The sequence below is a fragment of the Emys orbicularis genome, chromosome 19 (assembly GCF_028017835.1).
Source record: "Emys orbicularis isolate rEmyOrb1 chromosome 19, rEmyOrb1.hap1, whole genome shotgun sequence".
Lineage (NCBI taxonomy): Eukaryota > Metazoa > Chordata > Testudines > Emydidae > Emys > Emys orbicularis.
The window spans coordinates 6393215-6407707 of record NC_088701.1 but is presented as its reverse complement, the minus strand read 5'-3'; the positions used below and the strand labels follow the sequence as shown (position 1 = coordinate 6407707).

General features: G+C 59.8%; 1 protein-coding gene across 1 annotated transcript in view; it reads left to right on the top strand.

Moving 5' to 3' along the window:
- Positions 1-14493, top strand: part of LOC135891962 (adhesion G protein-coupled receptor E5-like) — a 36413-nt gene that overhangs the window by 8976 nt on the left and 12944 nt on the right. Inside the window, exons 5-8 of the mRNA XM_065419645.1 lie at positions 8364-8420; positions 9698-9838; positions 10566-10721; positions 13234-13380. Of these exons, the coding sequence (XP_065275717.1) occupies positions 8364-8420; positions 9698-9838; positions 10566-10721; positions 13234-13380 (501 nt within the window). The remainder of the gene's footprint in view (positions 1-8363; positions 8421-9697; positions 9839-10565; positions 10722-13233; positions 13381-14493) is intronic.

Here is a 14493-nt window from a genome sequence, read left to right as displayed (position 1 = left end):
AGGAGGTTACACCAAGGCCAGGATCTGGCTGAGTGAGCAGATGAAAGACGTTTCTCCCTTACACAGGTGTCACTCCAGTGAGGCCAGATCCCAGCTGGTGTAAACTGGCCGTCGCTCCTTGGGAGTCAATGGGGCTGGACCCCGTAGCTCCCATCGACTTCAATGCACTTACCCCGATTCCAGCAGCTGAGGATCTACCCCAGAGCCCGATCTGTGCCATGGGCTCTAACCCTGCTCCCAGCGGCCGGGGCTCTGCCCTCCTGGCCCTCCCAGGGCTGTCACTGGCAGGGCCGGCTCCAGGCACCAGCTTACCAAGCAGGCGCTTGGGGCGGCCACTTCAGAGAGGGGCGGCACGTCCAGCTGTTCGGCGGCAATTCGGCGGACGGTCCCTCACTCCCGCTCGGAGCGAAGGACCTCCCGCCGAATTGCCGCCGCAGATCGCGGTTGCGATCGCGGCTTATTTTTTTTTGTTTTTTTGTCTGCTTGGGGTGGCCAAAACCCTGGAGCCGGCCCTAGTCACTGGGGCACAAGGCTCCCGTCTCAATAACCGCTGAGCACCAGGCACTGACCCTGCTGTGAACGTTTCTCCTGGTGACTAACGGGGCCCGGTCAGGAAGCGAATCGCACAGGCCAGCGCCCCCAGAACGCTGCCACTCTGACCCCAATCCGCCCCCTGTGTCTCCGCTTGGCCCCATTCCCTTGGAGCCCTCGCTCCCGGCCCCCTGTCTCCTCTGCCCCCAGCCGGGGTTATTTTCTGCCTCCAGCTGCCTTCTTTACTTCAGGGGCCTGAGTATTAATAGGAGACCGGGGTAGATTTGGTCAGCCGGCATCTAGCTCTGCCCACGTGTCCAGCGCCCGGCGTTCTGCTCGGTGGTAAGGAAAACGTGGGCAGGGGAGGTCTCCGTTATCGGTGGGAGCCCAGCTCTCAAAAATCTGGCCCAATCCTCTTCTTATTGGCCCTCTACATAAATCCAGAGTCACTCCAGTTCTGCCAGTGGATTCACACTGTTCTACTAACCAGTGTCTGGTTTGGCTATCACACTCTTATTACTTAGATTACAGAAACTCAGAGACCCCACCCAAGATCGGAGGCTCCCGTTGTCATGGGTGCTGCACAGACCCTGCCCAAGATCTAGGGGTCCCAAATGTGGTGGGTGCTGCACAAACACCTAGGAGAGACAGCCCCTGCCTTGAAGAGCTCATAATCTACATTGATAATGTGTGGGAGGGGAAACTGAGGCATAGAGAGGGAAAGTGACTTGCCCTGACTCCTAGTCTTGTGGCCGAGCTGCTAGGCGGTGCTGCCTCCAGCCAGCATTATGCCCTGATGTTACTCGTTACTCTAGATTCCCTCTGGTGTAGCCGAGATCAGAGTCTGGCCCCCTGAATTGGAATGGCTCCTCCCTATGTTCCCAGGGATACAAATGAGACAATGGGGTCCGGTCCCCAGCAGATGTAAAGTGACCCCACTGACTCCAATGGAGCGATGCTGATTGACGCCAGCTGGGAACCTGGCCCATTGACCCGGCTGCGCTACGGCTGACGGACCCCAGCTGGGCTCTGGCCTGGTGCTGCGCGGATGCAGATCTTAACCTTTCCCGGGGACACCTGTCGTCTGGTGGGATTCAAAGGCTGCCTTTCAGCTCCCCCTCCCCCGCCCCCCCAGCCAAATGTTGTGGTTTTACAACCGCAATGTCCCCGTTCAGGTGTGTTTTTTCCTCTCTGCTGTTGCTGAGTGACAGATCCACACAAACACGCAGGAGACTGACAGGTGGGCTGGGTTTTTGACAAGACCTCAGAATAAGGAACAGGCTGGGCCCGGGGGGCGGGGAGGGGCTGTGAAACGGACAGGATGCAAAGTGCCGGTAAAGGCACCAAGAGGCAGATTTGTAAAAAGTCTCAGGGCCAAATTCCCCAGCAGTCCAGACACCCCTGGCCCCCACCCCCCGTGCTTGGATCTCATTGGCCAATCCAGCTCTAAGGGCTTGTCTTCCCTAGTGAGTTAACAGGAGACACAGCTCCCCCTAACTCAACCCCTGTCCACACACTAACACCTAGTGGTTAGAGCAGAGGGGGCTGGGAGTCAGGACTCCTAGGTTCTGTCCCCAGCTCTGGAGGGGAGTGGGGTCTAGCAGGTTAGCGCAGGGTGGGGCCGGGAGTCTGGACTCCTGTGTAACCCCAGCTTTGACACCCCCGCTGAGTGACCTGCCTGCTCATCTGGGCCTCAGTTTCCCCACGTGTGAAATGGGGATAATGATTTTGTTGCTCCTTGAGTGGAGAGCCAGGCAAGGCTCCCTGGAGAATGGCTGGAGACCTGGAAATGTCTGGCAGGGGCACCCAGGATGGGGGGAAATCCCCAGCTCTGCCCACTGGGAAACCAGGCCGCCTGCTTGGCTCACCTGTCTGTCTTGCAGCTCTGGTCCATCCGTCTGTCCTTCTAACCTCTCCTGTGTAGCGGCTGGACCAGCATTTCTCAAATGCGGCTTCTGTGGCCGGATGCTGCCAGTGCCACCAGTGGATTTTTTTACGTCCAAGGCAGCCTCCAAAGTGGAGACTGGGGGGGCAAAGTAGTGGCCCCTCCCTGCAGCGCCCAGCTGAACAGCTGTTACCGAGGGCAGCGAGATGCTCCGGGCAGCGCCTCTGGAGACACGTGGGGCTGGCGTGTGCGTGCGCGGCGCTGGAGGCTGGTGAGTTCCTGACCCACCTTCCCTGGGGCGGGGACAAAGATGGGCTTGTCAGAACGGCCACCAGCAGGAGTTGGTGGCCACACTCTGAGGTGAGAACACCTGGGCTAGAGGCCCCGCTCACTATAGGGCCCCCCACCCCCATTAGGCCGGGCGCTGCACAGACCTGGCCTGAAATTGGGGTCCCCCGTTGTGCCGACATGCAGTGGGCTCTGAGTCCCTTTAAAAATATGCCTGCCCTAAAGAGCGCGCAGTCTAATTAGACATGGGGAGGAAAGGGAAACTGAGGCACAGAGCGGGGCCATGACTTGCCCAAGGTCACCCAGCAGGCCAGTGACAGAGTCGGGGAATGGAGCCCTGGCGTCCTGACTTCCCGCCCTGAACCCCAGTCCACACTGCCCTGCTAGCTCCGTTTTTCCCAGTGCCCTCTCGGGCCAAGCTCCCGCCCCGCTCCCCTCCCCAGTGTAGAACCGTACAGGAATTTCCTGATCTAGCCCAGCTCGTAAAGTGATTGCTAACAAAGACAATGGTGATGGCTCCAGAGAGCCCTGTCCCCCTCCTCCCCCAGCTCCGTGTGACACGGGGCCAAAGTGCAGGGTGAAGAGAGGAATTAATGACGGTTAGAGGCCTGCAGCCGGCTCTGGAAAGGCCCTGGCTGTCGGGGGGGGGGGGCGGCCAATCCCCGGCCCCTGGGTGTCCTCGCACACCTGGGCACTAGCACCAGGGTCCCTCACAACAGCTGCCGCAGTGCCAGGCTCCCTAGTGGGACAGGCTCTGTGCTCAGCACTTGTATCTGGGATGACCTCAGCGAGCCTTGTTAGCAACCTGCCCCACTGCAGCCCCTAACGGCTCAGGGCTTTCGACACCGCTTGAGTCCTGCCCTTCAGAGAAGTGGGGGGGAAGTAGCCAGGAGATAAGTGGCCTTGTGAAAAGGGATCAGATAAAACCCCTAGTTACCACCCGGATGTTTTCACAACAGAGCCGGCCTTGGCGCTTCCCCCAGATCCCACGGTCTCGCTCCGTGGGAGTCCGTGGGGCCAGCCCCCCAGCTGGGGTGAAAGCCTCGCTCCATTGGCATAGCAAACTACTGCCTCCTCCTTTCTCCCCCAGCCTCCCCCCGCCCCAGGCCCCTCTGCTTCAGCCCTGGGTGTTGGGTCTCTAGGTACAGTCCGTCTTTGGCCTTTCTACTGAGACTGGGTCAGGTCACTTCCTCTCGTGCATTAGGTGTATTATGGTAGCAGCTATAGACCCCCGACTGAGATGGGGGGGCCCATGCGCCGGGTGCTGCACAGACCCCACCCGCGCTCAGGGCCCTGCTGTGCCGGGCGCGACACAGACAGCCCTTGCCCCGAAGAGCTAGACAAATGAAGGCCCTGGGGGCAGATTTTCTTTTGTTAAATCAATGGGAGTTAGACACCTCACTACCTTTACAAATCAGAGCCTTATCCCTGTTTTACAAATGGGGAAACTGAGGCACGGCGGGTGGCCGTGACCTGTCCAGGGATTCTGCGGACGAACCAGAGAACTGAGGGGTGATCTCCAGAGCCCCAGCCCAACTCCTTAATCCCCAAACCACCCTGCTGCTCTGTGTCTTTCCCCTTGTGCAAAACGGATAACAGCGTCCTCTGTATCGGTGGCTCTCAACCTTCCCAGACCCGTGTGCCCCTTCCAGGAGTCTGATTTGTCTTGCGTACCCTGTTTCACTTCACTTAAAAACTGCTTGCTTACAAAATCGGACATAAAAGCGTCACTGCCACGTTACTCCGGACAAATTGCTGAGTGTCTCATTTTCACCATATCGTTATAAAATAAATCAATTGGAATATAAATATTGTCCTTACAGTTCAGTGTAGAGTACATAGAGCAGTATCAACAAGTCATTGTCTGTGTGAAATTTTAGTTTGTACTCACTTCGCTAGTGCTTTTTCTGTCGCCTGTTGTAAAACTAGGCAAATATCTAGATGAGTTGACGAACCCCTGGGCAGACCTGTGCGTCCCCCCGGGGGTACATGTACCCCTGGCTGAGAACCACTGCTCTGTAAGACACGGGAGGTGATTGTCCCGCCCTGCTTGGCACTGGGGAGGCCTCAGCTGGCGTTCTGTGTCCAGTTCTGGGCGCTGCGCTTTCGGGAAGATGTGGACACGTTGGAGAGAGGCCAGAGGAGAGCCACAAACGTGAGCAGAGGTTTAGAAAACCAGACCAGTGCGGAAAGGTTAAAACACGGCGGGGGCATGTTTAATCTTGAGCAAAGATGACTGAGTGGGGACCTGAGAACAGCCCTCAAATACATCGAGGGCTGTTACAAACAGGCCAGAGATGTTCAGGGAAGGGCCTTCCTACCTGTACGTTTGCCGTGGTGGTGCAGCCCTGTCGGCCCTAGGATTTCAGACCCAAGGGGGAGGGGTAATTTCTTGTATTGGACAAACTTCTGTTGGTGGAAGAGGGTTACTCCAGATTTACACCCCACGTAGGATAGGAGAACTAAGAGCTTCTGTGCAGGTGGCGGTAACTGGGCCTGGTTTACAATGGGGTGACTCCTGGGGGCAGTGAGAGGAGACTCTGCCCCCCTCCCTCCCCCCCCCCGGGCTGATGGTGCAAAGCGCCAGGGGTCCCTTGGGGGTGAAAGGTCTGGTCTGTGTGCTGCTCCCCCCCCCCCGTGCCCCCCAGGCACCCCAGGAGTTAGCGTGGCCTCTCCTGTACCCAGGCTGTGGGTCAGATCCCTCCCTGGGGTGACTTCGCGCAGGCCTGCAGCTGGATCTGGGCGCGTCTCCTGGCCTCTGGGTCTCTGCCCCTCACCCCGCTCCTCTCTCATTCACCTCCCTGCCCCCCTCTGCTCAGCGCAGGCCCAATCCTGCCCCCCAGCCTGCTCCCAAACTTTCCATGCTCAGATCCCCCCCCCCTGCCCCCGAACAGCCAGGGGTGTCTCTGCTGTGGCTGCCGAGGGCCAGGATCGGGGCTGTTTGCGGAAGCGGAGGGAGGGGCCCTGGCTAGCTGTGCACTGTCTCTTTAAGGCCTCCTAACACCCCACCCCCCCATTAATGTTCCTTTTCATCCCTTCTGCCCCCTGGGGAAATGGTCTTGGCCATTGGGAGGCAGCTGCTGGCCAAGGCCTGGAGGGGCCAGATGGGATAAAGGGACAGTTCTTCTGTGCACCCGCCTCCCGCTGAGACATGAGCCTGAGACATTCCCGGGGGGGGGGGGGCAACATGGCTCATGGCCCCCCTCCCCCCAATGGGGCCTTAAAACGTCAGGGGAGCCGGGGTGTGTCTGTGGTGGTGGCAGACCTGGAAGGGGGGCTCTGGATCGTACCCTGGGAGCACAGGAGATGGGATGAGTCCCCATCGGGTCGGGGGTGTGTGAGTGTGCTAGATCCAGGGTAGATGTATTGGCTCCAGAGAGGTGGGGGTGGGAGGCTTGTCAGACCCAGGAGGGGGCAGTTCGGACCTAGAGAGCAGGGGAGACAGGTTGGACCCGGGGGTAGGTGGGAGTCCGGAGGTCTGGGGGGCCATGTGGGAACCAGAGAGCAGGGGGGCCAGTTTGGGGGTTCAGGTGGGAATCCAGGGTCAAGGGGGGAGGTTGGATGCAGGGGTCAAGGGGGTTCAGGTGGGAATCCGGGGCCAAGGGGGGGCATGTTGGATGCAGGGGTCGAGGGGGGGGCCAGGTGGGAATCCAGGGAGTGGGGGGGAGTTCGGGTCTCTCGAGTGCCTGCATCAGCTCTTGGCCGAGGTTGTTCCATGATTCACGGCTTCCCGGCGCGGTGGGAGGGGACGGCGCTCACTGGTAGTGGTCACCGCCCGGCCGTTGCCATCTGAGGGGGCAGCCTGGGGGTGGCGCGATACCCCGGCTCCTGCCGGCTACACGGGACTCCAGGGGCAGCAGCAGCAAGCCCTGGTTAAAGTGCTGGAGTGTTATTATTGCAGTCCTGGGCTGACCCAGCAGGGGGCGCTGTGGGGAGCGGGGCAGGAGCGCCGGCTGTAGGGGGAGCTCCCGGCTGCTCCAGATCCAGTCTCTTCCAGCAGGGGGCGCTGTGGGGAGCAGGGCGGGAGCTCTGGCTGTGGGATACACGGGGAGGGAGGACTGATTCCCTGCTAAGAGGGTTGAACTGGGACTCTGGTGGGGGGGGGGGGCATGGGGGATTCTGGCCACGTCCCTGGGGGGCCAGAGGGGGCAGGGCCCCACGATCACGTCTCTCTGGGCAGAGTCACGGCAGCTCTTCGCCGGCGGGAGGGTTTGAAGGATTCTCCCTCCATTCCGGCCTGGCTGGTGTTTGAGCAGCAGGGAGGGTCCTGGGGGCCCCTTGTCCCTGCATCTGATGCTGCAGCAGGCTGCCGGTATGTGTGAACGTACGTGTCTGTACCTCTGTGCCCGTGCATGAGTGTGTTGCACACGTGTGTGCCTGTGTGTGGGGTGTGGGCGCACCGGTATGTACATCTGTACTTGTTCACAGACGTGAGCACACATCTGCATGTTTGTGTGCATGCCGGAGTGTGTGTGCATGTGAACACTAGCGTGTGCGGTGTGTGTGCCTGGCGTGTGGGTAATTATCCTGCTAAGGCACTATGGGGATTCTCGGGACATGGGCTCGGGGGGGGGGGCAGGTTAGCACGGGGTGGGGGGTGCAGAGCCCTTCCGATTGGAGTGGGGCTCAGGGTGGCACCCAGCAGGAGGAGGGCTGCGCATGGTGCACTGGCATTGGGCAGTGCCCAGATCCGTCTAGCTCTCTGGGGGTGGGCAACTGGGGGGGCTCCTAGTACAGAAACTCCTGTTCCACCCCCTCCCTGGCTGAATCCCAGTTGAGGGACCAGACCCAGCCCAGCATGGACGCTGGGGCTGTGGCCTTGGCATGGGGCTGTGGCTCCCCCTAGTGGCTGAGGCTGTGCAGTGCCGCTCTGTGGACAGGTTCGATGGGGGCGGGGGAAGGTGTTGGGGGCACGTGCCAGGGGCGACGGCATTCTATGGGGCACCTAAAAATTCCAATTTTGTTGCTCCCAGGTCCCAGCAGGGGGCAGGGCCGGCTGAGGGGGAGACAGCCCCACACAGCCCTGCTGCTGGAGCGCTCCTCGCTATGCCCGGCAGACACCGTCACCTCCCAGTTACTGCGGGCCGGGGGGCAGGGCTTGGGAGAGTGGGTCTCTGGGGAAGTTCATGGGGCAGCTGTGGGCAGAGGGGGTGGGGGGCACTGGGCAGCGGGCGGAGGGGGCCCTGGGTGGAACCTTAAAGTTAAAAGTGGTGGGGTTTCCCTGCTGCCCGTGGCACTTAAGAGCTTCTGGGCAGCAGGGGTACCCTGCAGCTCCCGGCCGCCTCCAGACAGCGGGGCCCCCAGAACTCCAAGCTGGGGGGGAGACCACCAAGCTCCTGCACCTAGGGGCACCCTAAGTATAAATCCAGCCCTGACAATGGGGGCTTCTGGTCTTTGTTGTTAATACACACAATAAAAGACCCAGTTGCTCTGGCCAAAAGTCCAGTTCCCAGCTGGAACCAGTTAAAAATATGAACAGGGATCCCAGCTGGGGCTGATTTCCCAGAGCACCAGGTTTCTGCATTTTTAATTCCACCATCGGCAGGGCACTGACGGGCCATTGGCCCAGGATTGGCAGGACGGGGGCGGCTGGGGGTGTGTGCAGCTGAGTGGCGGTTACCATCTGCCCATGATGCCTTACCCTGTCTCTGCCTTCCAGGGCTCTGCATCGCCCTGTGCCTGGGGGGCACCGTGGCCCAGAATCATGGCGTACAAGGTAAGACTGACTCCTCCTGGCTAACCTTCCCCAGTGCTCCTGGCTGCCCGGGGTCTCCGGCCTCCGCCCCCTCCGGTCCCGTTCCCTTGTGGGAGGAGAGCAGAGTCAGGGTCTGGCGAGCCGGGAGCAGCCCCTTGGCGTGGGTGTCTTGGGGTGGGTTTACAGAGCACGGTGGGTGCGTGCAGGGTAGAGGAGAAGGCCCCTGTGTAGCCCTCCCCTTCCATTCCCTTCCCAGCCCCGTGGCCAGCAGAGAATAGACACTGGGGCCCAGGGCTCTACACTGGGGGCTGGAGTGAGGGGCAGATCCCCTTTGTAGCCAAGGGCCGTGTTATTGACCAGCCTGAATCAAACCCCTGATGGCTCAGACGTTAGAAGTGGCATTTGTAGGTGCCCTCCCCCTCTAAAATCAGGCTGAACTGAAACCTGGGATCCACGTGCCCAGCTGGGGGGTGTTTGGGATCAGGACTCTGTTCTCCTAGCCCAGCTCTGCTGCGAATCCCAAGATGGGATTTGGGCAAATTCCCATCGACCCACTGGGGTCCCCAGTGCTGCACCCACCTGCTCCGTCTGCTCCCATCCCAAGCCCTGCAGCCGGCTAAGCTGCGCTGGGATCCTTCCCCTCACGCTGGCCAGAGGGACGGATCCCAGCGGAGCCCCAAACACCCGGCAGCTAAAGGATCCAGGAGCCCCCGTAGGCAGGTCACAGTCTGGGTCATGGGAGGCAGCTCAGGATCCAAACTAGCCTCGCGCCCGATTCCGCTCTCAGTCAATCCAGAGCAGAGCCGGGCAGGAATTTCCCAAGGAACCGTTTTTTGCCAGAAAATGCCGATTCGGTTCAGAGGAATGTTTGGTTTTACTCGGGGAAAAATTGCACCGGGGGGGAGATGAAATAATTTTCAAAACGAACAATTCCCGTTTTCCGGTTGGAAGCGAGGTTTGGGTTTGAAATTGACGCTAATGAGAGTAACGACGACAGCAACAAAAAGGAGAAAAATCGGGTGAGATGGAAAACGTTTCACTTGAACCGACGCCCGGCTCCGGTGGCTCTGCCTGTCTGTGCCGGGGGCTCCCCGGGGAGCCAAGGCCCCTGTGCAGCCGAGGGCAGCTTGTTGCCAGGCGGTGGATGGCGTCGGAGCTGTTTGCCAGGCGCCCGGGGACGAGAATCAGTGAATGGGGCGTGTGAAAGGAGTCGATCCCACTGTGTGTGTGGGGGGGGGGGGCGGGGGAGGAGCCGCTCTGCACTGGGTGACCCTGCCCAGCTTTTCCCACCCCTGCAGGTACCACTGAGGACTGCAACAGCCATGTGCTATGCCCAGCAAACGCCAAGTGTGTGAACAACACCCACTGCACCTGCCTGGATGGATACCAGCCACATGGGAATCGCTTCTTCTTCACCGACCCAACGGAGTTCTGTGACGGTAACGGGGCTCCCACGTTGGCCTGGGGGGGAGGGGCTGGGACAGAGCAGGGCATTAAGTGCCAGAGCAGCCAACTCCACTGACTGCAGGGCCTGTTGGGGGGGCTCAGCCCGGCTGGGGAATGAGGGGGGGCAGCAGCACGGGTGAGGGCCGCCCTCCCGGGGATCGAACCGGGGCCTCCAGTGTGAGCAGCAGGAGCAGCTGCAGCAGGAGCCAGGAGTGTTGGGCTCTGTGGATTGGGCACAGGGTGGGAGGGCCCATCACACTGACCCGTCTGAATCCCAGCCTGGGCCCTAATCAGCCCCTGGGTGTCCAGGGGCACAGGGGCCCCACGGGAGCAGAATGGGGCAGCCCTGGCTATACTTCCCCCCCCCCCCCCGCCCAGCCCACAGGGATACAAGGAGGGAGGGGGCAGAGGGAGGCACACCCAACACACAGGGAGCCTGGAGCCCCAGAGGGAGTCTCCCCACCCCCCCCTCACATGGGGGATCTGGGTGTTTTGGGGGCCAAACCCCCCGTACCTGGGACAGGAGGCTCGGGGGGGGGGGGCTGTTTCCGACATTCCAGCAGCAGAAATGGGTAACTGAGGCTCAGGGCCTTAATCACTAACCGCTCAGGGCCCCGGTCGCCTGGGTCCCGTCACCCAGCTCAGTGTGTGGGGCTGGGGGGTGATATGGGGAACGTCTCCCTGTCAGGACTGTACAGAGCGTCCCCTCTTGCATTACAGATATTAACGAGTGTCTGGAGCTGAGCCCGCCAAACTGCGGACCCCACACAGACTGCGTCAACGTGGCTGGGAGTTACAACTGCACCTGCATCAATGGCTACGAGCCCAGCTCTGGGAAAGCCAAGTTCATAAACGCGAGTGAGAACACCTGCCAGGGTGAGCTCTCCCCTGACCCCCACCTGCTGAGACCCCCCCTCGCACACACAAATGCTCGTTCCAGGCCTGGCGCTGCACCGGGGCTGCTGCCGGCTTTGGCAGTGGCCCGAGGCCGTCAGTGAGGCTGTGATGAGACGTGACCCTCGCCTGCTCCCGCAGAGCAAGGGGCCGGGCTCACCCCTGTGCCCGGCGCTTGGACAGGGAATAAACCCTCGGGGTTAGAAACAGACCCACGGAGCAAACTCCTTGTGCTGCAGAGATGTGCTGGGGAGAGGGGAGGGGACCCTCGCTGGCCCCACACGCAGCATCTGAGCTGCTAGTGCCCCGCTGAGCCTGGGAAGGGGCCCCGGGAACGGCTCTGGGAATTGGGCTAAAGCGTTCTTGAATTCGCCCCTGGTCCCCTATTGCTTGAGCTTCCGCTGGGGGCAGGCAGCCATGCTCTGCTCTGGCCTCTAGGGGGGCGCAGCTGCTAGTTCGAGGGACCCTCCGTCTGCCCCAAGCTCCCTGCGTGGGCAGCGCTGTGAGGGGGCATGTGCTGTGACTGGCATTGCCAGCCCAGCTCCAGGCTTCCCTGAGTCACCCCGAGTTCCAGCAGTCTGGTGCGGGGACATGGGATTGGCGTTCATCGGCTCCATGTGCTGTCCCGGCTCTGGGAGGGTCGCCGGCCCCGGGCCTAGGGTGACCAGACAGCAAATGTGAAAAATCAGGACAGGGGGTGGGGGGTAATAGGAGCCTATGTAAGAAAAAGACCCAAAAATCGGGACTGTCCCTATAAAATTGGGACATATGGTCACCCCAGCCCGGCAGACCTCCATCGAAGTGCCCAGATAGCCCACAGCATTGGATCAATGGCAAAGGCGCTTGGCCAGGTTTATCGCCAATGCAGCCCGGTGCCAGCGCCCATAGATGCCACAGGGACACTGCCGCACGTCTGCCTCTGACAATGGACCCCGACAGTTACAGACTGAGACAAAGCATCTGGGATAAACAACCGACGTCCCAGCTTGTGTGTTTCACAACATGCTTGTTACCCCCCCCCCCCCCCCGTGCCTTTCTCCTGATGCTTCAGACAAAACATTCCCCATCCGTCAAACCATCTTATCGTGCGCTAGGCAGGGGAATCTCGTGCTGGGATGTGGTTACACAGTCACTGGGTTTTAGCAATGCCGGCAATACCAGCTGCTAAATCGCTTTGTGCTGGTCCCTGTCTGTGCTCCCTGAGCCCCCCGAGTCAGCAAAGCACATGCTTAGCTCCAGCCCTGCCGAGCTACGCACTTAACTCGGCTCCAGTGGGTCTCAAGTGCATGGCTGAGCTCGTGACGACAATCCCAGGCATTAAAAAAATCAGATTCGCTTAGAAAATCACGAGCTTTAGAAAGACCAATGAGTAAGGGGGCAGCCTGTGGATTGAATTGAATTGAAAAGGGGCAAATTCAAAGCAGATACAAGGAAATACTCCTCTACCCGGGGCAGCAGTAGCCTCTGGAACTCACTGCTACCGCGGCCTGGAGGCTGTGAACGTGTCGAGTTTTAAAGAGGGACTGGCTGTTTCTATGGGGAGCGACAATGCCTGGAGCTGTGCTAGTTAATGGACAATAATTCTGGGAGGGAGGGAAAAGCTCCCACTTCAGGGCTTCAGCCGAACTCCGACTATTAGAGACCAGGAGGGGACCTTCACGGGGGCAGATTATCCCCTGGCTGCTGCTGTGGGACTCTTACACCTTCCTCTGTAGCACCCGTCGCAGACGGGATACCGGGGTAGATGGGCCCTGGGGCTGACCCAGGCTGGCAATGCCTGTGTGTTCCTCTGTGATTGGAACCTGAGGAGGATTTCTGCCAAGTCCCAGTGTTCCCACCCCTTGGACAACTCAGCTTCACACATGGACTCCTAAATCTCCCCAAATCTTGGCCCCATTGGGGCTTGGCCCATAGAGGCCACAGTGGCTGTTCTGGGGTCGGAAGGTCCCCTTCCCTCTGTTATGTTCATGGCACACTGTGACGTCACACACACACACACACACACAGTTAGAAACAAAGCATCACAACCTCTCACTGGCAGGCTGCAGCTCAACACAGTGTTATTTCTTTGAATCCAGAATCCCAGCACACGAGGATCCCAAACAGAGAGAGACAAAGCAGGCTGCTCCTGAAGGCAGACAGGCACAACTAACCCCACTTTGCTCTAGGCTGCCTCTTCGGCAGACACACGGCTGAAAACCCCAGATCACATGCTTGTCACCCGAGCCCCCGAGCCCACAAACAGGTCCAGGAAAGCCCCTGGCAGATGTAAAGTGAGAGCTTGTGATGCTAACGCAGTTTTCAATACACCATATTCTTGAGTGGTCGTTCCGCTGCCAGAGCAGCCAAGTGTGGCCTGAGTGTAGCTGAGAATCAGGCCTGTGATTGTTAAGCTCCCAGGGGCCTGGTCACCTGGGTCCCATCACCCAGCTCAGTACAGGTGGGTGATACAGGAACGTCTCCCTGCCAGGACTGTACAGAACATCCCCTGCAGGTGTTGACGAGTGTCAGGGCCTGAGCCCAGCAGACTGTGGACCCCATGCAAACTGCACCAATGTGCCTGGGAATTACTCCCGCAGCTGCATCGAGTCCAGCTCTGGGAAAGCCAACTTCATGAATGCGAGTGAGAACACCTGCCAGGGTGAGCTCTCCCCTGCCCCCACCTGCTGAGACCCCCCCTCACACACACAAATGCTCGTTCCAGGCCTGGTGCTGCACCAGAGGCTGCTGCTGGCTGGAGCAAAGGCACCCGATCCACTCACTGGGGCTGTGATCAGCCGTGACCCTCAACTGCTGCCCCAACGCGTGGGGCCCAGGATCTCCCCTGCCTCGGTGTTTGGATTGGGAATAAACCCCCAGGTTTGCAGGGAGGTGCCGGGGAGACTGGTGGGGCCCTCGCTGTCCCCAGCACACAGAATCCAACCTGCTAGTGCCCCTGAGCCTGGGAAGGGGCCTCGTGGATGGTCCACATACAGCACAGTGCGTTCTGCCCCCTATGGGCCCTGGGGAGCAGGGAATAGCCCCAGCGCAGGGCACCCCGGCCACGCTCCCAATCTGCCCCCTCCCTCAGGGCACATACAAGCCCCCTCACAGGCCTGGCGTAGGCCCGTTGCCTTCCAAGAGGTTTAACAATGGAGCAAAAGTTGAGTTTCCTGCCGAAGGAACAAGGGATTTTTTTCCAGCCCTGATGCACTCCCGGCGTGAGCCAGGAGACACAAAGCTCCTCTCAGTGAGGGGGAGCAGAGAGTAAAATCTGCATGGTGAGGCAGGGGAGACACATTCTTGGCCTTCTAGGGAGAAAACAAGCTGAAAGAGACAGGTCTAGTGGGTCGGTATGAGGCTAGGACTCAGGAGACTTCAGTTCCAGTCCCAGCTCTGTTACTGCTGGGTGTCCTTGGGCAATTCCCTGCCTCAGTTTTCTCTCCCACCTCTTGTCTATTTAGACTAGAAGCTCTTTATGGCAGTGTGTGTGCAGCGCTCTGGGTGCTGCCTTTATGCAAATAACAACCGAGGGGAAGGGGTGTAGCGGGAAATAGCAAAACTTTGTCATTGGAAAGAGCGAGAAGGGGAGTCTGAGAAAGAGCTGCTGGAGCACGGCCCAAGGGAAGGATCCGTGAGCGCTCTTGACTCTCCCCACTGATTGACTTGTTTGCTGATGTCCAGGCAAAGGGGATTTTAGCCACAAGGGTGTCTGTGAGAAGCAGAAGCGTTATGGATAAATATCGGGGGGAGCTTAGCTTTCTTCTGTGGCCCT